The sequence below is a fragment of the Toxotes jaculatrix genome, chromosome 5 (genome assembly GCF_017976425.1).
Source record: "Toxotes jaculatrix isolate fToxJac2 chromosome 5, fToxJac2.pri, whole genome shotgun sequence".
NCBI lineage: Eukaryota > Metazoa > Chordata > Actinopteri > Toxotidae > Toxotes > Toxotes jaculatrix.
Window position 1 is genome coordinate 8,707,843 of NC_054398.1, and position 24,926 is coordinate 8,732,768.

The 24,926-nt window shown below is 41.9% G+C and overlaps 1 protein-coding gene across 1 annotated transcript in view; it reads right to left on the reverse strand.

Annotated features, from left to right (window-relative positions):
• The window catches only part of LOC121182222 (neural-cadherin-like), a 78,940-nt gene that overhangs the window by 40,061 nt on the left and 13,953 nt on the right, over nt 1–24,926 (reverse strand). The window contains exons 2-8 of the mRNA XM_041038615.1: nt 14,327–14,524; nt 10,836–11,061; nt 9,786–9,990; nt 8,010–8,121; nt 5,640–5,889; nt 2,746–2,888; nt 1,047–1,219 (exon numbers count right to left, since the gene is read on the reverse strand). Coding sequence (XP_040894549.1) covers nt 1,047–1,219; nt 2,746–2,888; nt 5,640–5,889; nt 8,010–8,121; nt 9,786–9,990; nt 10,836–11,061; nt 14,327–14,524 — 1,307 coding nt within the window. The remainder of the gene's footprint in view (nt 1–1,046; nt 1,220–2,745; nt 2,889–5,639; nt 5,890–8,009; nt 8,122–9,785; nt 9,991–10,835; nt 11,062–14,326; nt 14,525–24,926) is intronic.

Genomic DNA, 24,926 nt, shown 5'->3' on the forward strand with positions numbered 1-24,926 from the left:
CAATGGAAAGAAGAATAGGCTTCATGGGACGTGATGGCACAGACAGTATGGCCTGTAGGTAGCGCTTCATAAAAATCACATAATATCATGCTAGCCCAAAAGGTTCTGAGGCGTAATTTGATATTTAAACACATCAAGCTGCCAAGACTTCCAGCCCACCCAAAAGACCTCAGGAGTTTCGGCTCCGCGTGAGTATGTCTTCTGCCGAAGTTCAAGTCATTCCCAATTAAGGAGGAAGTTAATTATACAGGTATAGTATATTGTGATGATATTGCACATTTTTTCATAAATTAATTTAAATCCCAATGGAGCGCCTAAAGATAGAGTGGGTGTGCAGGCTAATCAGAACTCATGGGAAAACAGAGTGGAGAGAGACGGAGGCCAGGGAAATGAGAATGCCAGGGCGAAAAATAAGAGAGCAGGAGAGTGGGATGAGGAGAGAGAGGACTGAGTGATAGAAAGAGGAATAGCTGAAGTGCACTGGGAGGATGAGACAGACAGATGAGAGCACATTCTTTGAAATCAGGGGGAAACAGCAGGCCTGACTCTATCCAGGTTAAAAAAAAAAAATCTGCCAGTTGTTCACCAGAATCTCTTTCCTGGCAACTGGTCCTTGCAACACAATAGTACAGATTTTGTCACCTTTGTACGGAGCCAGACTAGCTGTGCTCCCTGTCTTTATGCTAAACTACGTTAGCTGACATTAGAGTGGCAAGAAAGGCAAGAAAGCAAAATAATGTTTTTCCAAAACGCTTTCCTTAAAAAATGACTGAAAATTAATTTTGGTCCTTTATCAACCTGTGTCTCATTCTCAAAATTGTTCACGTTCACTTTGCATTTTCCACCTCTGCTGTTAAAAAGAGTGACTCCAGCAAAACAACAAATATCAGTCAGCTGAAGCAGATGATGTAGTAAACACAGAAAGCAGACCCCTGGGACGAGCTATTGTTGTTAAAAAAAAGAAAAGAAAAAAAAGACATTCATGAGAAAAAAGACTCGGGCTGAATAGAACCGCTCGTCCTTTAAAAAAAAAAAAACATTCTCACCTCCTCAAATACAGGTTTGTTGTTGTTGACATCATCAACGCCAACGATGACCCTGGCGGTGGAGGAGAGAGGGTGAGGCCCGCCTGACGCATTGTCATCTGTGGCAGTTACATTCAGGACATACTCGAGCCCTTGAAGTTTGGGTAGGGGAGTGGAGCGGAGACGAATCAGCCCTACAAAGACCACAGGCCCATTAAATTACACATTATAAAACACAGCCCCATCCTAACAGAGTAGGTACAACTGTTCCATTAGTCATTAAGCAGGATGTTATTGCCACAGTGGCCTTGCATGGTGAAGGATGTGCTATCAATAAAAACACACCAGAAAATGCATACCGCTAGTTGTTGTTCTAGAAATCGGGAGAGAGATAGTGAGCGGCGGAAATTCACCTCAGAAGTCCGCAGAAAGGTAGAAATCTGATATGCAGACTAAATCCAAAAACCAATTTCACAGTGGTGATCTTGTCACATTTCTAATCTAATAATTGCACGCTCTCCTCTATAGATGCCCATCCAGCTCAAGCACTTGAGTGAAAACATAAAGAAGTAAGTGACTCGGGTTAGAAGTTAACCAGGCTCAGCAGATGCCTATTAGCTGTTCCTCTCTCCCCCTTTGTCTGCTTTCTTGTAACAGTCAAGATAAAAGGTGGGATAAAAGGATGCAACATCTGAGTCAACATCTTTCTCGTCAACAGTGATACAAAAACATCAGAGGTTGCAGGACGAGCAAGCAGCCTGTGATGTGGGGGAAACTCATTGAAGTGAGAGCATGGGGAGGTTTTTTTATTCTCTTGTTGTGTTCCTATTCATCTCTTTCAATGCTCTTGATTAAAGACAACACAGCATGCTGATACACACAGATGTGAGTGCCTCGCTTTCCTCTCTCCCAATTTACTCGTGAGCCTGGCTGCCCACGGAGCAGAGAAGGGTCCTCGCTCCTAATGACAATGCGTGACATTGACAGCACTGCACCACTACATTAAAATAAGTGAACTGTGGGATGTACATGGTAATTCTTCCAGCTTAAATGTCAACCTTGTTTACAAATGCGTCATGAACTCTACCAGCTATTCAGCGAGCCAGCACCCTTCACATATACAGTAAGTGGAAAGCTGTATAGTGGTTTCCCTGCAAACAAAGGACGTCGGCCTTTGCATTTTCTTGCTCTGAGGATACACCGAAAGGGTAGAAAGGAAAATAAAAAGACGACACAAAAGAAAGAGGAGCTGGCGGAGCGCAGCCCGAAGATTGTGAGCTATGATAGAGCAGTTGTTGTGAAATTGAATTGAAAGGGTTGGGTGACAAATGTCACAGCGATTGCCACTGGTTTCGGATCAAAGGGTAAATAAAAAAGATAAACTGTGCAGTCACCAGTGCTAGAAAGCACAGAAACATGGGGAACATTCCTTTCTCTACCTGCAAAAAGAAAAACCAAGTGTGGAAATTTCCTAAATAATGTCATCGTTTATATTTATGACCCCAATAATAGAAAAAGCGGCACTCGTATTGAAATTACAGCTTTTAATATCAGCTTTCAATATCTTTCCACATTGACTTTGAAAGTAGAGGGCGTTCATTGCACACCACTGTAGCGGTAATGTATTAGAGAAAATTGAATGTGTGATTTGACGGAAAGCCTGTCAATTAGAGTGAGAGCTGCAAATGTGAAGCCAGGCTGGAAAATTAAGAAGTATCACCTTTCTGGCTGTCAATGACGAAGTTTCCTTCCTCATTGCCTGCTGTTATAGAGTAGATTATACCATCACCATCTGGGTCTTTGGCCAGAACTGTGGCGACGAGGGTGTTGGGGCCCGCGTCCTCGGAAACGAACGTTCGATATCTGCAAAGAGGAGCTCAAGTTTAGAGAGAGCGAAAAAAAAGTGAGAGCACGCACACGCATGGAAGTCACAAGTCAATGAGAGAAGCACACACAGACAGGAGATATGAATCATTTACACAGTCCAAAGCATCAGCAGGCTGATTAGACTTATGGCTGTGGCTTTTGCTTGTCACTATGATTTAACCTGTCCTCTTAGCTGGCAAGACCAGAGACAAATGATAATGGGATACTGGGATGTTGAAGTCATTGAACAAATGGTGCTTCCACATACCCATCCCACTGTGGGCCATTTGATCCAGTGCCTTTTAAAATGTCAACAGTGATTTGCTTGCTCTGTGGTGCTGGGCAGCGAGATGCCCATCGAGACACAGGAGACTGATATACCACTGTGGTACAAAGCACAATGGGGTGGAGATGAACTGTGTGACTTGGAGGACGCGGAGATGAAGAGAAATGGAAAACAGAGCGAAAGGCGAGAGAGGGGAGAGGAGCAGGTGACAAAAAGGAAGGCTGGCACTGAGATGACAGGTAAAGTGATATGTGGGAGTCAGAGAGAGAGAGAGGAGCTGGATATAAGAGGGGGCGGTGTTCTCACAGATTTTGAGTTGATTCGTCAGCAGAACTCATCCCCTGTGAGATTTTGTGCTGTATCCTTTTCTAATGTGTGTGTAAGTATGTGTGTCTGTGGAGGGTGGGTGGGGGAAGTCTGGAAGGCTGGGGGGGGGGGGGGGGGGGGGTGTTTTGTGGGTTGGTGTCTGCGGTGAGAAGTCAGAGGTGATTGATGGTTTACAGAAGAACGCTGATGGGTGATTCATCTCCGCCAGCCGCGGCAGTCTCCGTGGCAACATGAGTGACCTGTAATCTGTCACCCGGCTCAGAGGCCACCTCTCTGCAGATCTGTGGGCTGAGACGTATACACTCCCTCTGCTTTTCTTTCTGAAGCATCTTCCTACATCTCATTGAACTGTGAAGTTACACTCAGACTGAGCACGGCTGTCTGTCTGTCTGTCTGCCGGGCCGCGAGTCTGGACATTTGCATTTCCACGTCAGCTCTCTCTGCCTGTCCGTGCCTCACTTCAATCACTTTTAGCCTCTCTACAACTCATTCGCATGCAAACTGAGAGGGAGGACATGCCAGGAAACACTAACCTATCCTATCGCATGTCCAAGTGTCTCAATTAGGCTCATCAGTCTACCTCTCCATGTCTGTCTGTGTCTGCTGTTTTTGGACATTGTTCTCTTCTTCCCTCTATCTACATCTCAGTGAGCCACAGTATGACGAAGCGGCCAAGCACACCCTACCTGGCAAAATGCCTGCATTTCTAACTATCTCCCTGCTGGTCTGGCGAGAGTATTTGTCTGACTGCCGACAGGCTCCTCTGTTTATCTGCATATCTGACTGGCTGTCTCCTATCTACTCAACGCATGTGTTTTGGTATTCTGGACTTGCTTGCCCCGCAACCATGTTTCAGTGCGTGTTTTTCTCCTGAGTTTCGTGTTTTTTCTGCCTACAACTCCACCTCTCTGCCCGCCTGTTTGTTTGGCTCTGTGTCTACCCACCCACCGAGACTGACACCTGACAACGCAACAAGAGCCGGCAACAGAGGTCCGCAACAGTCTTCTGTGAAGGTCACTGAAACATGACTGACAGGACAAGCGGCTTACTCGTTTGGGGGAATAAATGCAGCGGAGACACAGTGACGGCTGCTGCCCACCCACTCACACAGCTTTGCCAAAAAGGCGATGGAGGATACACTGGATCGCATCCGTATGTCAGTTAACAGCATACCTTTAGAGAAGGCTAAAAATAAACCCTGTGTGAACGCTTGAGTTTACATTATTGAACAAGAGACATTTCGAGCAAACCGCCAGGAAGATGCTATGAAAGTAACAGTGTCACACTTTGTTTGTGGTTAATGTGTGAGAAGTGAGTAACAGACTGTTTTGATGCCAGATGGCTGTGATTAACACACCAAATAAAATACACTGAGTTTGTCTTACTAATAGCAGCTTTACTACAGTAGTGTTGATGGTAGTTGGCCACTGTTCATGGCAGGATTCCCAGCATCAATTATCATTGCGATGAATAGCCTGAAGGAAGGCAGGTCCGTGATGGGTGATGTAACATCCTATATATCTGTGATGCAACTACCCTGTCTGCTCAAAGAGAAAAAGCTTCAACATAATGAAATGTGATCAGCAGGTGGAGCAGAGATGAGGCAGGAGGAACATTATTGAAACCTGTCGTCTTGGTGACAAACTTTGAGCTGTTCAGCCAGGGTTAACGCTCAACTTTCTGTTTTTATGATATGGGCCTTTGTGACAATGCATTTAGAATGACAACAGCACCTTGGGCATTTTGTATTTTGTGCAAATAAACCTAGCTATCTACACTCAATAACATTCACATGCAAAAAGACACACACACACACACTGAATACTTTTTGTAATAGCTTATTGATCTACTCATAGAACTTTTGTGCCTTGGCCTTGCACTTTTTTTTTGTTCCAATACATATTCTTCTACATTGGGAAGTCAACATCTTGGCCATTTTATTTAGAGGGAAGAATATTTAAAAATACATCTTATGGTAAACCATTGTTGTTGGCTTTAAATTAAAAAGTAGAAAGAAACTGCAAAACAAACTGTGAATGACTATGTCTAAAATTAAGGAAAAGTGATGGAAGAAATTGGGGTTTGTGAAAAGAATGGATGGGTATTTTGTAAGCATGAGTGTTAAAGCTGCTCACACAGGCTGGGAGAATTCAGGGGCCTCATCATTGACGTTTGCCATCCTCACACGGACCGTGGCAGTGCCGGAATGAGGCTCATCCCCGCTGTCCACTGCCATCACCACAAACTCATATAGATGGTTAGGCCTCTCATAGTCCAGCCGGCCCGCAGGGAAAACAGTCCCATGGGGTGAAATGCTGAAGTCCGGGCTCAGGGTGTAATAGGTGAGCTCAGCGTTTAACCCCGAGTCACAGTCCGTGGCTAACACTGGGAGGAGGGAAGACATCACACAAGGACCATCAATTAACAGTTAATCGAAATGAGCTGATGAGATGGCATCAGCTGATGAATATGTTGACATCTGTGTAGATCATTATCTCTTTATGGCCTTGCTAAACATGTAATAGATCATAAGCTCTGACAGCTACAATTACTAGCACACAAACTGCACCGTGCCCCTCCAGAATGATTACCATCATTTGCAAAAATGAGCTTAAAGACGGCAAAAAAGACTCTGTGAAATGGACGAGCTGCATTTTGCCACAGAGAGCGTTTGGAGATGATTTTGTTCTGAGGTAATCACACAGAAAAACTATAGATTTGTTTCTAATGCGTGATGAGATTTTTTTTTTTTTTTTCCAAGACTACAGCCACAAATATTAACACCCTTGGTTGCAAAGCTAATTTAAGTCTAAGTTTGCTGTCTGGTGAATTTCACTTAAATTCACTGTTCCCCTCTAGCTCATAACACTTGCATATTGCATATTCTTTTGATGTGTTTATTTCCTCTGTGTCAAGCATCAGCACTAGCAGCCTGCGCATCTCAATGCTTCATTCTCCTTCCATCTCAATTTCTTGTTATACAGTTCAAGACTTGCAATCTAATATACACTCCTTGTATAGCTTGTATAATGTGACTGACTCTTTAAATGATAAAGAACTGAAGGAGTAAATTTCCCTTAAACCTCGCTGTCACCAGGGCTTCACAGTTTTATATCTTCTTAACCATCAACCTCAGTGGGCAAAGTTGAAGTGATAGTCTCATTGTAAAGTATTCATCTGTGTCTTTGCCCAGTTGAAGCAGGGGGTGATGGGATAATAGGGATTTCGCTCCCTGTGCGCCTCAAAACTTTGACATTTCATTAGTGAGCTCCACAGACCACCAGATTGAGAAATTACCTTTTTGTCGTTTGTTTCGCATTTTCTTGCCCCCATGATCTGAAACGCGTGGGCACTCTGGGCATTCCTCAGAGGGAAATTTTATTGAACAATAAACATTTGCATGGTGTATCAGCTTCAGTCTATTTGTAGCATAAAAATCTGACTTTCCCAGTGACAGCTCTTTCAGAAGACTCCCTGCCTTCAAACTCTGTCTACCGTTAATCTCTGCTGCTGAGATTTTCCTACCATACTGGTTGTTTTTATTTTTTGCTGTATTGGGTGCCGCTTTCTCCTACGGCTGGCTCTGCTGTGGCAACAATTTCTGCAGCTCCAGGCAGTGTATTCGGATGTTTTCAGATTAAATTTGTTCCATTTTTCCCAGCCAGAATGCACTAAAAAACAAAATCACCCAGCCTGAGATTCCCACGAATCACCTATGGTAGCCCATGGGGGACAGAAATCCCACTGGCACACAAGTTTTTGACAGAAGCTACAACAGTGAACAACGTAAAACGTAGAAAGAATTCTCTGGAAAAACGGGGCTTTTTTGTATTTAATGTGCATTTTCTGCGCTTTCAAGGGTATTTCTGCCTTGAGCCCGTTGGTTTGTGAGCGAAATATAACAGGCTGTGGAAGATTCTAAAATGCTGTGATACTTTTCTATCTGAGGCTGTAGCTAAATACTGCAAAGACATCTCAAAGGTACAGTAGCTTCAAACACCTGAAGCTCAGGAGTGCAATCAGAAGTGTCATTTTTTCAAGCAGCTAAAAAGGAAAAGTGCCATTTATCTTTTTTAGGAACACAAGCTACAACACAACAGAACAATATGTTTCATGGGCGTGTATTTTTAGTTAAGCAGTGCTGACGGCAATACATATGCCTCATAATTGATAATTATAAGGTAACCTCATGCCATAATAGATAAATTGACATGCCATTAGTCATACAGCAGGTAATAAATCAAAACAAACGTATGGCGTCTTTGTAGCAGCTAGTTTGGTTGAGCATAATTTAGATTATGCTCACCAATCTGAAAGATCTATTAGTTTCTTTCAGTATGCAAAAATGGAAGAATTATGATTATAAGCCAAAATAATGACTCAAGGTCTGAACTGCAGCTTTGAAATAAAAAAAGTTTTTAAAAAAAGTGACTTTTTGGATAGTTTCTCTCTCCACTTCAAAAAGAAACAGATGGATGTGAAATGTGGGGTTAGAGGAGTCTCACCCTGCAGCAGGGACGTTGCCGTGGTTACAGTCTCAGGGACTCCATCCACACTGTAGATGGATTGGAGGAACTCTGGGACACAATCATTCTCATCCGTTATCAACACCTGAACCTGATTAGCGCCAGCATGATGGGATAAGAGGAGAGGAGAGGAGGGGAGAGGAAAGGAGAGGAGAGGAGAGAAGAGGAGGGGAGGGGAGAGGAGACAGACAAAATCAGAGAATAAGAATACAAAATTAGCCTCTCTTTAATAACCCTCAAATCCAGGAGACAACCATATGAAATTTCTGTACAGGAAGCTGACCCCAAAACTTAATCTAAATTGCATTTTATAGTTTCTCAAGTTGCCAGTTCAACACATCCTTTATCTTCCACTTCATGATTTTCCTGAGTCAAAAATAGAAATGTTCTGAGCATGTGTGTGCCTCACTGTGTGTTTTTGACAAAGGCCCTTAGCCGCCCTCTACCCTACAAGCTCCCTGTCACCACTGTGTGTAAAGTGTGAAGTGACAGCTGAGTAATAGTCCTGAAATAGCTGGGATAGGTTTTCCCAGTCTCCATTTCCTACTGCACCACACGGAGCTGAGCAGAAGGAGATTTTGCATGTTAAATCTGTGGTACGAAATGAGCGTCTGACATGATAATTGGGTAACAAAATCTTTGAATTAATAATTTAAATGATACAGAATTCATGAATAGTTTATAAACTTCATTTGTGAATGAAGTTTTCGGATTTTGAGTTCTTACGCCAAGTCCCTCGGAGTGCGTTCTCCACACTCTCAACAAAAAGCACTTAAGTGAGACACAGAAACAAAAGAGTGAAACAAACCAGAAAAAGAAAAAAAAAATCACTTGGGCCACCCGGTCCACTTGTTAACATTTCAAAACCATTCAGCCATTCCATTACTGCAGAAAGCCTCAAACTCTGCTGCCTCTCCTTTGTGGTTATCGCCAAGTGGTGGGATGTCAATAGGTCAGCTCTGAGATCAGATCATTGCCGTTAATGCACCCTCCGTCAGCTGATATGAGTCACATTGTTACGGTGGGGAGCAAGGACTGGGGACCCAAACGCAAAAAAACCCTCAAGACAGGCCGAAAGGTAGAACTAAAAGTCTTTTAATTAACCAAAAATCACTGGAAGAGTCCAGGGTCAAGAATCAACACTCAAATAACCAAAAATACAAAAAAGTCCTTACTTGAAAACAGGAAACCAATGTAAGTCCATCAGGTGGGGAAAAAACGCAAGGCACAGGTACGGGATCAAACATGGGGAAGACACAGACTCAGGTACAGACTTGAGTGTCGACACAGGCATGAAAACAGGCAGGGAACAGGCATGGAACTCAGACGAACCGACAAGGACAAAGGGAAATAACGAGACAGGTGAGAAACCAAATAGGGCGGGGCAGACAATCACAAAGGAGGGAAACAAGACAAAGACAGGAAGTAGAACAAGACAAGATACACAAGGGCCATGATTTCAAAATAAAACAGGAACAGTGAACAAAACTAAACAAGAGTCCCAGAGCCCCAAAGAGTTCAGAGAACAGCCCCCTTTAGGTGAAAAATGGTCTGTCTGAGAGCCTTGTGAGAGTCCAGTGGGAGAGCACTAATCTCAGCAATGCAGCAGATTTTTTTTTTTTTTTTTTTATTTCAGTTTAATTCAGCACCGAGTAAATGCTTGTGCGACAGCTTTAGAGTTAGTTGACCTGAGTGCATGAACTCTTATGTGACTCATGTTTGCCGGCTGTACTCTCACTCTCCATTTAAACTAACCTCTGCGGCGGTGCTGAGGCTGCCGGGCTCCTCGCTGGCTCGCACCATCAGCAGGTAGCGTCGCTGGTCGTTCTCATAATCCAGAGTCCTGGTCAGACTGATCTCCCCCGTCTCCTGCCGGATGCTGAAAAGGCTACTGGGATTGATCAGCAGGCTGTAGCTGATTGGCTGCTTCTGGAAAGAAATGGCAAACACCACCAGAAAGCTGCGGAAAAAGGAAGAGAAGCCTTTTACTATTCGATTTTAATTGCACACATGTTGAATTTAAATCGAAATCCCTCTTTTCTTACATGAGCACTGTGCTATAATGAAATCAATTACTGTATGGCCCATTGGCTATGTGCAATAAACACGGTCAATCAGTACTTGACAGTTCTGTGTAATAATGTAATACTATTATGCAGATATCAATGTTTGTTTTTATGCTTAAGAGACTTTGTGTTCTCTAATGGTGTGTTGTGATGATATGTCAATTCACGCTTGAGTGCGCTGGTGTGACCGAATGAATGCTCATCAACATAATTCTTAAAACGCAGTGTGTCGAAATCGACACCTTAGACAAGTGTGCGTCTTTGTGCAAGCCTGCATTCGTTATTATGAGACAGATGCATTTCACTTTTAATTGTTAAGCGGTGCATGTACATGTAAAGCTGTCCTTGTGTGTCACGCATGCATTCACCCAAGTGTTTGGCAATTTACAGATGGAAGAATACTGACAATAGTTTTGCACTATTGTTCCATTTTGATTACTGATATTGTGTTCTTATTCGGTATTCAGGCAATTATACCTATTGAGGAAACAACAAAGGATCTAAAAGCTCCAAAAAAACTGTTTAACTACAAGGAAAAAAGAAACTCAGAAAGAAATCCCCTCGCTGTAACTGAAAAAGTGAAAAAGCCAAATACTGTGACTATTTATATGTACACACACACACACACACACACACACACACACACACACACATACATATATATGTATGTATCACATGATGGCCTAAATTCTCCCTGTTTATGCATGCGGGAGCGGCTGTTAGCACATGCGGTACTCACGGCTGTCCTTCAGGCGTGTTCTCTGGTATGGATATGGCGTAGGTAATATTGGTGAATTGTGGTGCTCTGGCTCCTGCCATCACAGAGAGCATGGCAGGGGCACTGCGGCTGCCCAGGCCGTCAAGGGCCACTACGCTTAACAAGTATTCTCTGTCCCTCTGAAGCGTCAGCCCTGTGGTCACCACCTGGCCCGTGTTCTTGTCCACTGCAAAGCAGCCGTCACCACCTACAGGGAAACACAGCGACATTATTTTCTAGCACTGGATCCAAACCAAACCAATCTAACACTGCTGGCTTGAATACTAACTCAGAAACATACCCCAAATTACAATTTAAAATAGGTGAGTCTGCCTTGCTAGGTTTGCTGAGTTAAGGTCCACAACACATAGTTTTTTTTTTTTTCAACAAAATAATTCATTTTCAAATTAGCATTTAAATTCAGTCGTTCTGTGCAATTTATTTATTTATCAAAACACTGTCAGTAATCCACACATGAATGAACTCACAAAGACACTAGGTAAATTTAAATGAAATCTTCTGTTTTGTAAAGGAAATGGCTTTAATTTGGACAAAGAGCATTTTTTTTGGTGATTATTAAAGCCTCGTCTGGTTTGATTAGTGTTCACCATGTTCTTATCAGTCAAACATAGACTCTACTATGATACAGCACCTAATGGATTTCAATATTTAAAGCTGTTTTATTAATATGACTCTTTAATTGCTATTTTGCATTCAGGCAGTATGACATACATTCAGCAGTAACTTTATACTGAATTTACATTTACAATTATTCACTGCACAGATTGCTTACAAATTAGATACAATCCACAACACAATAGATTAAGGAGAAGCCTTCGAGAATAAGTGCTGTTGCTGTTCATTTGCAGATTGTAATGAACGAGAAGGCTCATAAACCTGAATGTGAGAGTTAGAGTAGGTGGGTGCTGTGTTAGCAGCCACTCTATGGGCAAGCATTAGTGACATTAGTGACACTTTGCAGTTTTGTGCATACAACTACACTGGTAATTTCTTACAAATGCACTGGCAGTGCATGGTTTTGTAAACAAGTATCTTCCACTCTATTGCATTTATTTAACATAGAAATACCTCGTTGCCCCAAATTATTACTATTGAATGATGATTCTTTCTCGTCATTACCAAACCAACAAAAACAAAAAAAAACAACAAAGTACTGCAATGGAAACAATGGAAACCTCTACATCCTCTTGACCATCCTCTGGCAAAATTCTTCATATACTTTCTTTGGAAATGATTCTAAGAATAGTGCATGGGGCTAAGCAAAATGCTGTTAATAAGTTCACTTCTGTAGTTGATAAGGTGAAATTTCTTCTGCGATCTTTTATGGTTTCATTTTAATGTATTTTCTAAAGTGTATTTATTTTTTATTTGAACTGATGGATTGGCTGATCTCACCAGGAGTTCAGGCTTAGAGATACTAAGTTGAAGGTGGCTGTCCTTGGCGTATTGCATAGTACTCCACTGAGTACTACTTATTGCAAAACACATTTTAAATAATAGTTAGTGTGCAAGGTACAGCATTTGCAGAGCAGATTGTGTTGAATCTTTTTATTCCTACTATGTATGAATCCAGCAGCCTTATTTTCATAGAGTGAATCTATCATCAGGACATACTTGTGCACAAGCACGATGCTGAATGGGACTAAAAACAAAAAAATAAAAGAGATGAAAAATACAGAACAGACTTATTCTTTAAGTACAGTTTCGAGGCTATTGTCCCTTTCTTGAGGATTTCCATTTTATAGAGTAACAATATTCTCTGTGCTGCATAGTGAACACTGCAAGATCATTACTTGTGATGAAGTATTTTTAAATTGTTGTATTGCTGCTTTTACTTAAAGGTACCCTATAACATTTTTCACCATGGAGAGACACAGAATCGAAAGAGTGAAACAAACCCTATGAAGCAGGGTTTTTTGAGTGGGTCCGCAATTAGTTTGTATTGTGTATGTGCACAATGATGCATGTGCATCCTTCCGTTTTCTATACCTCTTATCCTCTTAAGGGTCACGGGGGGGCTGGAGCCAATCGCAGCTGACTTTGGGCGAGAGGCAGAGTACACCCCGGACATGTCGCCGCTCTATCACAGGGCTGACATATGGAGACAAACAACCCTTCACGCTCACATTCACACCTATGGACAATTTAGAGTCACCAATTAACCTCATCTTCATGTCTCGGGACTGTGGGATGAAGCTGGAGTACCAGGAGGAAACCCCAACAAGCACAGGGAAAACATGCAAACTCCACACAGAGAAGCCCCGGCCCACGTTTTCAAACAAACAAAAACAGCAATGCGCCAACAAAGGCAGTGAAGAAGAAAATGTGTGTGTAAATAATGCAGGATTTTGAATAGTTCATAAAATTGGCTTTACAAATGTTTGATGAGAAAGAAATGAACTCAACACATCTGATAGCCCTAAAAGACACACACAAGTGACAAACACTAACTTTTGTTTGTTTACAAGAAAACTCAATGTTGCAGCTTACGTTTTTTCCAGTACTGCTAAATACTAAAAAATGGGGTCAGACAGTCTGACCTTGCTCATCAAAAGACCATCTACTCTCATCCTCTTGAGGTCTTAAAAGTTAAGCACAGGATAAGAGGGTTGTTTAATACATGTGAAATCTTGAAATTGGGTCCAGATTACTTGGAAGGGAAGCTGTTTAGTTTGCACCAGTTTTTGGAGGCAAACCTTATGCTTACATGAGTTCTTTGCATGGTCATATACACCATGGGTACCTTGTGGTAATTGTGGTTTAAATCACATCAGGGAGTTGTGCGATGGACTAATGTGAGTCAGAGGGAAGTCAGTAGTGTTTTGCAAAGCCCCAATGGCAAGATTAGCACATCCCTCTATCTTTGACATGCCAACAAACCTCTATCCCCTCAACCACCAGGGGGTCTACTACTCTGGCTGACTTCCAAAAGCCCACTGTGTGTGAGTGTGTGTTTGCATGATTGTGTGTGTGTGTGTGTGTGTGTGTGTGTGTATGAAACAGAGAGAAGCAGACAGATAGACAAGAGTGCATGATAAGTGCATAAACAAATGTGTGAAGGCCTCTGGCTGTGTCTGTGATTGCAAATGTGTGTATACGTGTGTGTAGAACAGAGAGAGAGGGGACAGAGATACAGGAGCAGCGAGAGACAGGGTGACAGAGAGACAGAGAAACTAATGGACACCTAAAGAGTGTATGAATGCATGAATGAATGTGTGAATGCCTGTGGCTGTCTGTCTGAGCAACTGTGCCGGTGTCTGACTAGTTGGATTTAATTCAAAGGCTCTATAGCCTGTCAACCTTTTTTAACAACAACACAGCCTATTTTAATACCACTTTCGTCTTATACATCCCGTGTGTGTGTGTTTGTGCATGTGTGTGTGTGTGTGTGTGTGTGTGTGTGTGTGTGTGTGTGTGTGTGTGTGCGTGTGTGTGAACAGCAGAAAGCTTACCATCTGACAAAAAGTATTCCACCTCTCCGCTTTTGCCCTCATCCCCATCGTGAGCCTGGAGCTGGTAGACAAATGTTCCCGCAGGGGCCTCAGGGGACACTACAGCCAGGTACGGGTACGGCTTCATATTCCACTCAGGGACGTTGTCATTGACATCAATGATCTTCAACTTCACCTTGTTCAGGTACCAGTCTGGGCCTGGGGGATAGTGCAGAGATAGTGACGGAGCTGTGGTTACTGAAAGTGACAGCTGTCATGTAACTGTGTGTGTAGAGGGGAGACAAGCAGCCAGGGGAATCCAAAGCACTGGCAAGCAGCGAGTCAACTGAGGGTACAGGTATGTGAGATATAAATCCTCTCCAGTAGATGGCAAAACATAATGCTGCAGGATTAGAATAAATCTCAGTGATTCTTGTATCTGCAATGTGGGAGTGACGCCAATACAGTCTCAGTTCAGCTCTGAGTTTTGGTCAAAGTCAATTACCAGACTATCTGCAAAGCGGCAATTTACCTGCTATCTCTCCACATCCCTTTGCTACACCATAGACTGTCGTAAGTGGATGTCAGGAAAAGGGTCTGGGGCCCGTGGTGGAGCTTGGTGGACATGACGTCACCTGTCCATTCTCCATCACGGCTCCCGTCCAGCCATCCAGACATCCAGGTTCCCATGGGACAGAGTTTCAGCCACAGTCTCATCTACCAAGTCTGTGTAAAGCTACCTTGATCTTCCCCCTGGGGCCTAGGGATGATGCCTCATGGCTGCAGGCATTTTGTCGCTTGCACACTGCCTCAGTGGAGAGAATAAGAAGATTCCAGGAATCCAATTACCAACTCGCTCACCCTGAGCAGGGGCAGACAGCAAGAGTGCACAGCAACGCTGAAGGAGAAGCCGTGTACAACTACGTTGCAGTCTCCATGACAGGAGCGTAGCGTGCCTTTTTGCTGGAACTGATAGCAAGGGATCGTTATCCACATTAAATACCATGACACAATCTGGAGACAATGTGCGCAAAAAACTCCTGACACTGTCACAGGCCCGATCTAGGGCACTTTTTTTGTGTAGCAACTATTCCTGCAAAGTGGAGCAAGTCACAGAATTGTGAGCTAAGACACTATTTCCGCAAATATTGGCTGTGATCTTGTGTCAACGTGGCATGAAGGAATGTCAGAAGAGCTGCCAACCAGTTCAGAAGGCTGCGATCCACAGAGGCCATCTGTCTCACCCCAGAGAGGAAGAACCCCCTGCCAAGGCAAACACACACACACAAACACACGCACACACAGCTATAAACACGAGCACAAAGATTTGACATACAGGAGAATCGTCCCGTCACACCCAGACACATGTTTGCACACTTGACAGAGCTGACATTAGCATGTCTCTTTCTGTCTTCCTGTCTCTTTCTCTCTCTCTCTTTCTTACACACACACACACACACACACTGGCGCACACTTACATAGAGAGGTAAGTTACCTAAGGGCTAAAAGTAACTATGGATTTCAAATCCCATTATGTAAAAGGTCTCCTGTGTGTGACCCCAGGCTATATATGTACTTTTTAATCCAAGACAAAAGCAGCAGGAGTTTGCGATGCATCCTTTCACTACCTGAGGGCTGACTCAACAGATGTGCTGTCACTGTACAGAGCAGTTCTACTTTGCTGGTTTCCCTAATATTCTGCAACATAATGCCTCTCCAAAGTCAATTATAGCCGATAATAGAAAACTATACATTGGTAATGAGTAATGGTACATGAATACAGCAAATGGTATAAAGTCTTCAAACAGTATGAATTGCTATAATAAATCTTTTACAGCACCTAGAGTTCGCTCAAATGAGTTGGAAAGCGGGAAACAGATGCTGAGATCACAATTCCTATTTCTTTTTTAACTGGCTTACAGTTAAGATGCATTTTGATGGAAAATACAATGTGTTGCACGGCAGACTAGCTCTGGAGTGTTCACAACTGAAACACAATAGCTATAAAGTGTGTGACAGCTCCTAAAAGGATTGTTGGAGGGATAATAACAGAGGGTGGAAGAAGCTAGAGGAGAGAACTAATCTAGCTTTCTGCTCAGACTTTAAAGTTGCTCTGCTGAGAGAAAAGTTCAGACTCGGATCTGACGATAGTTCGTTTTGGATAAATAGCCACTGTATCGCGGGGGCAGAGAAACTAATCAATGTTCAGATGCTATCTCCTAAAATGTCGACAGCGGCAGTTTATGCAATTTAAGCCAGATCATCCTGCCCTGTAAGACGGAACAATCCTTTCGTGATGAATAATGAGAAAGGATAAAGATTCTATTGCAAAGTAGAGGGGTTTAAAAGGCACTTAATCAAAAAGAAATCAGAGCTTCAGCACTTAACATTTAGTTGACTATCAAATCTTTGTGGGGAGCAGTGCGAGATACATTCCTTGCCTCTTGCTTGTTGGTGTCTTTCCCAGCCATGTCTCTGTGGTAATGGTGGTGATGATTTTACAAGGCTCCATCTAATTAGCTTGTTACAGAGAGACTAATCAGAGCCAAGGCAGATAATTAGAGCCTATCAGCTCTGGAATGATAATGAAGAATGTACTAGTGTGTTTGAGTGTGTGTGTGTGTGTCTGTGTTTGTGAGGGGAGAGACTGTTTGTGTGGATGTGCCGAGCGAGAGTGCGCGCTGTATGTGCTGAGGCTGCAGACGTGTGCGACTTCTCTCTGATCTGGTGAGTTAAAGTGGAGAGCGGCTGTGAGCGATGCCCTGTGAGCACCAAGCCGACACAAACTGCCTCACCTGACTGAGACAGAAGACGCGATCAAATAACCAGGCAGGTCAGAAGCTCACAGGCTCCACTGGATTTTTCAAAGTCAAATATGCTTTCTGCTCTCTGTGTCATGAAGAGCTGGTCTATACTGTACACGACAATCCCATAAGAATAAGAGCATCTGTTGGATGACTAACATAATAATGTATCATACAAAGGTGGATGACAGGGGTGCAGTGTGTGGTTGCTCAGCGAGTACAATGAGTGCGGTGTGTTTGCATGTGTGCGTGCGAGTTGTGTGTATGTTTGAGTGTGTGTTCTATATCACTGCAAGCCATTCTGTTGATGTTTCCTGCTGTTAATCCTCTCCTTGGGCAGTTGCTATATAAAGCTGCTAAGTGGCTTGCCTGTATGAAAAAAAAAAAAAAAAGTTGTCTCAAGTGCCTCTGTGCACATATACACTGCCCACAGTACAAGGACACCAAGTGTGTGTGGGAAGGAGATGAGAGGAAACAGAGTGAAGGAGAGAGACACAGATACAGAAACACAAATATCTACAGAGGGGGAGAAAGAGGCAGAGAGGAGGAAGAGGCAGGCAGCGTGGAGGAAGAAGTATTGTGTGATGCTTAGCAGAAAACGTACAATAACATTACTGAGACAAGAGCACAAGGGAAGCACAACAAGCGGCGTAGCACAACAAAAGATGCTGGGAGCATCCATGTTTGAAAAGAAAACATACAGTAGGAGAGCACAGGCCACAAGAGGAGACAATTAAGATAGAACATACAGTATAATTAATAACACAGGGTTTTTCTTATGGATCCCTTGTTGCTCCTATGTCCAATGAGGAAGGAAATTAAGAAACAAATATTTCTGTGTGGAATTAAACAAATTGCGTCTGCAAGCATAAATATCAATGGCCCGTGCGAGACAAGGAATTTCAGGGGTGCTTTTTTAGCAGCAAGTGAATGGAAAGTGAAAGTCAGCTCAATGGGGGAGTAATAAGGTACATTAAGCAAATGTTTGCAGTGTTAAGGAGGCTCTATTCTAAGCTGCATCCCCCCCCTCCTCTGTGCTTAAAGCTGAGTGTGAAGCCGTCAGCAGGAGATCAACACACTAAAAGCACTGGGGACAGAAATCTATTAACTCAGAGATCCCAGCACCACACACCCTGGACTCTGCAGCGGCTCAGAATGTCAGACATACTAACCACGTGAACACACACGCAGGCATTTTCGGCGCAGAATAACTGCAAATGGTGTATATGTGCAACACAACACTGATGCAGCATCTGTGGTGTCAGTATCAGATTACTGTGGGGACATTTGGAGTTCACCATTCACTCCTATCTGAGCAGGCCTTCAAACACATCCTGTTTCAAACCTAATTATCTTTAAATGGAACAACAATTTTCAGATTTGCCTCCAAAACACATTAGCTAAAGGGAAATTTGACACTGAGAAGAAAAATGATTGACTTTGTGTTTTGCGAGGGAATTTCCCATGCACTTTAACAGTGCCGGAGCCAACAGCGGGTGGCCTTCCTGGTACATCTTTAACACATTAGCTTCAGCATTTAGCCATGTCGGGTGCTGCTTGATTCACATCAAGATGAAATGAGTGATAACAGCTCAATCGGGAATATCTGATTAATGAATATGTTAAATAACATAATATCGCAATAAACAGTTTTCCGGTTCTACTTTGTTATTTACAGCACTATTCTCGACACATCCTGATTCACAAGGGAGCATGAGGCACTACTGACTCCTCATATATACACACACACACACACACACACACACACACACACACACACACACACACACACACACACACACACACACACATATATATATGTGTTCTTCTGTTCAGATCCAGCTCTTCTCCACAAAAACAAACTGTAAATATTCTCTGTGTAATTAATTTCTTGTCCTTGAGTGTCTTAAACTTCAGTCACAGAGGACCCACTCCCACTCCAACTCCACTCCACTCCACCACCAACTACTATACTTCTATAGCAGTGAGATACTAAAAGAAAGAAAAATTCAGGTAGATGTAAATGAATGCACGTATAGATAAATGTGTATAGATAGAAAAGCCTGTAATTAGCTAGGGAGCTAAGCAGAAAACACACACACACACACACACAAAATCCACACATCCAGCAATTATTCTGGAAGTAGCCTTTAACTTAATTCTTTACTCTAAGTATTTATAGTATTAAGTATGTTTTCTAAAATTACAGATGCATGCTGGAGTGGGCTCAAAACCCGCATGACCCTTAACAGGATGGATGGATGGCTCTCTCCCATCGGACCTCAGACAGCCACAGCCTCATTTCTGTTGGGCTCATTTGTTCTTGTAGTTCAGCCAAAAGAATTACAAAACTCATTCAATCCCTTTTGTTTTATTGCTTTGAGCGGAGAAAAATGTGCCCTATTCACTTCTATTCACTCACATAAAAGAGGAGGATTTAGAGAGAAGAGACTGTTGAATGGAGATATACTGGTACTGTATAGCCTTTAGGGGAACGAAATGTAATATAATTCAGTCAAAATATTCAAAATTCAATTTAAAATGTCTATCTGTCCTATGAGTTACTACTTGGCTTCATGTGTTAAAATTAACATCACAATATTTATTATGTTGAAATATGCAAATTTTCTTTAAAATATTTTCAGTCCTGCCGCCCACTTTCATATCTGCGAGCCATTTTCCATCTAATTTTTTTCATGAATAATGGACATGAAACAATTAATGTACTGACTTAGCTGTGTGGTGAATTAAATGCCTTAACCCCTGTCAATCAATTAATTAAAACAGTCAGTCATTAAAAAAAAAACCCACCATGTTAGTTCTTGGGTGAAAAAGAAAGCAAAGACATAATAACTGATTGTACCCACTGGATACGTGCTCTTTCTGAATAGGAGAAAAAGATGCTGTACCACATTGCCCTCCCACCTCCACCCACATTTCCTTAATGATACTAGCCCATGTGCATCGTTCTCTTTTCTCCGTGGGATCCTCCATAACTCTGGGGTCCAAAGCTTAAACCCCAGTAAGACCATGCAGTGCAAGCACACACACAAACTCTCAGACGAAAGCAGTAAGTGTGAGAAAGAAATACTCCAACGTCCCTGTGGTCTAAGGCTGATGCTGTGTAATCACAACATCCCCAGTTCACTTCCAGCTAGGAAGCGTTGCTGCTTGCCATCCCTCTCCCTGTCTCCCCATGTTTTATCTCTGTCTCTAGTGCCAACTACTGACTAAATGTAAAATGTTTCTTAAGTACTTTACTGTGTATTTTTTCTATGCATTCATTGTACAAGAACTGGAAAGTAGAAGTGAGTAAAACCTGAACTGTACATGGAGGTAAATGTGCCCTCTCAGTAAATTCTGATGCCCTCCGAGGGTATTTTTTCTGAACCCAGGCTTGCCTCACGTGCTTGAATTACTGTCTTCTGTCTCAGTTAATAGGCTGTTTTAACAGCAGAAATTGCGACCCTGTTTACACCCAGCATTAAGATGAGTTTTTCATTTTTAGCCCTGAAACTGACCCACCTAAATGGAATGCAGCCATGTTATTGATTCCACCTGTGCTTTTCATACTGTGACAGGTCAAAATGTCTGCTGTGGAAAGGGTCTATTGTGCTAAAACTGAAAGAGACTGAATAATGCAGTATTTGCATTTGAACTAAAAACACATGCATGAGGACAAGCTTCCCTTTATTTGCTTCTGACACTGAGGTTGTGTAATATAAAGCGTGTAAGCTGTTACATGCTCAAAGAACACGCTGAACAAATATCATATGAACGTGAACTGAAGGAAGAGAAAAGAATCTAAAATACATCCATGACGGGTACATTAGTCACTTTCAAAATGACTCATCGAAAGCCCTTCTAGTCATGATGATGAGGATACAAATTTGCCCAGCTGAGGTAATCAAAATGTCACGTCTGGAGTGAAAAACAGACCGCCTTCCTTCCATTGTGTTTATACTTTTCAGATTTTAGCCCAAGAACCTCGGGCAAATGATTACACTATGCAAACAGGGTGTTGTGGTGACAGGGCAAAGATGCTGTATGAAGTCTACAAAAGCTCAAGTGCAAACCTCCTACCACTGTGGTGTAAACAAATAATGATGCATCAGTTTAAAGTTAAAAAGCCCACTGTGCTTGATTTGAAAAGTTGTGGTGGGACTGTAGTTAATGCATATTGCAACACAGCATTAAGGTGACTACTTTGTGCCTGCAATCTCTCTGGTCAGCCTGTGTGTCTCATGTATCAGAAAAATTTATGTCGTTTTTTTTAAAAGGTATGCTCGGTGTAAAGTCTGTGTCAGTGTGAATGTACTTACTGTTGAGCGAAAAGTCAATTTACTTTTGAAAATGTGTATTTTGCAAGTACAAAATTGATCAAATGATCAAATAAAAAGTCAAAACATGGGCAGAAAATCAGATTTTAAAACACTTTGAAACTTCCCTCAAAGCACTGAAACTACTCACATTAAAACCTTATTTAATTCTCCTGGCACACATCACACAAATCCCATGGTTGCTCTGAGTAACACAGTTATGTGGGATTCTATAAGGTCACTGCTCTACAGAGTAGAATAAAAATACAAATGATAACCTGTTATTTTGCTCACATTTTATAGGATCCAAAATAGCATTTGAAATATTCTACATGTATTTTTTTTTTTCAGCTGTGTCTAGGTGTCTGTCTAGGTCGCCTCCTTAATCCAAAATCATGGAGCGCGACAGTATCAGTTCAGTTAGCATCAATGCTGTCGCCGAGTACAGGCTGAAAGTGAGTTTTGACAGTCAGAAGTTTCTGGAAGTAATAAATGAGTCATCGGGATTGATCATAAACCCTACCAACCCCCTTCAGATAATTTAAGGGTATTTTGTGCTGTGAGGCAGGAGAAGTGTTATACTCTGCACCTTTGAGATAAAAATTTCATACCATCTCCTCAAAATCTGTTTACGTTTCTGAAGTACAAACTTCACATACTTTATTTAAACATAAGTAAGGGGGGAGATTACTTTCAAGTCAATAGCTGTCAATAGAGCCAGTTCCAATTTCCATCCCACCAAAATGTTTAGCTTGCCCTTAAAAGATAATGTGAGTCTTGGTGTTGTGGATCTTTTTAGTCACGTTGTCATATTCATCATATGGCAAAGTCCAACACACAAAGGAGTTTGTGTTATTTGTTGTTAAGGTTGATTATTTGTTGACAAAATTCAAATAGCGTTCTTGTTCTTGATGTCAAAATGTTGGGAAATATTCCTGAAAGATTGGTTCACAGCCTGATTGTTCACAGCCTGACCTCAAAAGCAAACTCTATTCTTACTCTGTCATAGATGAATTTTCTTCCCCTCCCTCCTCATGTCCTTCATAGACAAAGGACAAAGGATCGATCCTTGACTTTGACTCTAGATAATCAATGTGAGGCTGGAAAGAAAACTGGCCTGATTGTGTCGGAAAGCCTACAATGGGAGTAACAGTTTTTCACAAACACTTATGCACTGAACTGTCTCCATGGAAAGCCCACCTCAGACCTTCAGGTTAGCTACCAAACAAAGGTCCATTGATCAAACCCACAGTTTAAAGCACTCTTTCTTTTGCTTTCACACAAGTGGTCACAGTAACTGTGACACACAGACCTCAAGGTACAAACACTAAGCCTATTTTATGCTCAGTCGCTTTACTACCTTGACATGTCTCTCTCGCTGCACCTTGTCCTAGGACTGGGAGATGTATCAGCTTTTTAAGGTATATTGATATATTTTCAAACAAGATACAGGATGAGACAAAACCATTTACATCAACATGACATTGCATCACATAACCTGTTACTTCTGTAAAGCTGTGAAACCCCGTCCCCACTCTTCCTCTGTGTCTGTGAGCAAACCCAGATCAGTCAAACCCAAGATCTCATACAACATGACACACAGCAGTGGTCCACACTGCTCACGATAACTATGTTTTAATCAGTCTGTTAAAACAACTGAAGCAGCATTATTACAGACAGCACCTTTTTCCCCAAACAAAGACTCTACTTGGGCAGCCCACCAAGGTAGTTTAAGACCCGCTCAGGTAGATAAAATAACCCTTCACTACAGTAACTCAGTGGAGACTAGGGACTCCCTGCACAGCCGCCTAGCTAGCATCTACCTGCATTTGAGGCGTTTAGGGAATATCGATAAATTATAGCCACAGAAAATAACCTGGGTTACACTCTCCCCTTATAAACTGTGTGAGTCTCTGCATGCACAAGCCACGCCACCCATCACCACAAGTCAACTCTCAGTTTAAAGTACAATCTAATTTTATATTTCAACTGAGTCATATTTCTGAGAATGTTCTCTGAACATCCCTTGACGTTGGCCACCACTTTACAAAATTCCACATATATGTGCCAGCACTTTTTGCACTCTCCTGCAAAGCCAATTTCTGTTATAAAAAAAAAAAGAAAAAAAAAGCCATTTGCATTAATGGGGAATGTCAAGAGTGTTGATGGACAGAGCATATATTGATTTTTTTTTTCTAACTCAAGTCAGAATATGTGGATGGATATAGATGGAAGGACAAAGCTTTGTCCTGCCAGCAATGGAGGCTGATTACAAAGGTCTTTCTGAATCTGCTTTTAAATCCAGTTTACACAAGTAATACAAACAAGACCATTGTTTTACATTAAAGAAAAACTTTCAGGACCACCAAACAATTCTTTAACTATTCTAAACTGTAAGTATTGGGAAAAGATGTAAAACAGAGTAGGCAACTTAAGAGTTTTAGATACAATACTACTATTTCTTGATTTAACTTGAGGCAGAAGAAGTACAGGCAGATATTTCCCTGGCGTAAAAGCAGTAATACTTCAATGTAAAAATCATCCATTACAAAAAAGGCTTCACTTTTGCTTCTATTGAAACAGACATACAACATGACTAGATTATAATGCATGACAGTGTAAGCAGTATTTTGAAAAGTGGACCATAGGTGTGTAGGTCTTTTGACACTTCATACACTTTGCAGTATTTTAATTCAGTGGTCCCCAGCCTGCAGGAAAAACAATTCATTTACATCCATTTTTTTTTCAATCTTGCCTCTATATTTTGGAATTATCTTCTACCTTTACCTCTTCAGGGCTCTAAGAAATATTATATTAAAAAAAGGAGAAAAAATTCAGTCTTTGGTTGAACTGGTCAGAACATAAGCTGTGACCAAAATCACTCCCTCGTTCCCACTTCTCTCCGTATAGCAGACACAGTTAGCATTAAATCAAGATTTTAGATACTTATGGATTATTGTCATGTCCAGCAACGGCAGTTTCTATTAAATGTCGCACATTACTGTACATTGTGGGTTTGCTGTCATAAAATATAAGGAGGGATTTTCGACTCAGCTTCATTATCAGCAGTCACAAGCTGAAAAGCTTGGAATCCAGTGGTTTAATCATCAATAATGCATCTTCTTTTGCAAGCTGATTGTATGCTCCATATGGAAAATCTTGATCTTCTATGTAACAAGCTCTAGCAGGCAAACACTGTAAATGCAACAGAGTAAAGAGTAAATATATTTTTCTCTGAATACATTTGAGAAACACATAAAGGAAATAAAGTCTAAATGCAAGTACCTTAAAATTGCACGTCAGGTACTTGCATGAATGTATTTTGTTACTTTCTGCCAGGTTACAAAGCAGTGGAGTGGTAGGAGTTACTTCAGGCATCCAGGGCTCCAAAATTAACACTGAATGAAACTATCCCAGTTGACTCATCAGCACAAACAGTACAAATGTGTCTCTTTGGCAAAGAGGAAAAAAAAAAAAAAGGGGCTCTGTTTCATTCCT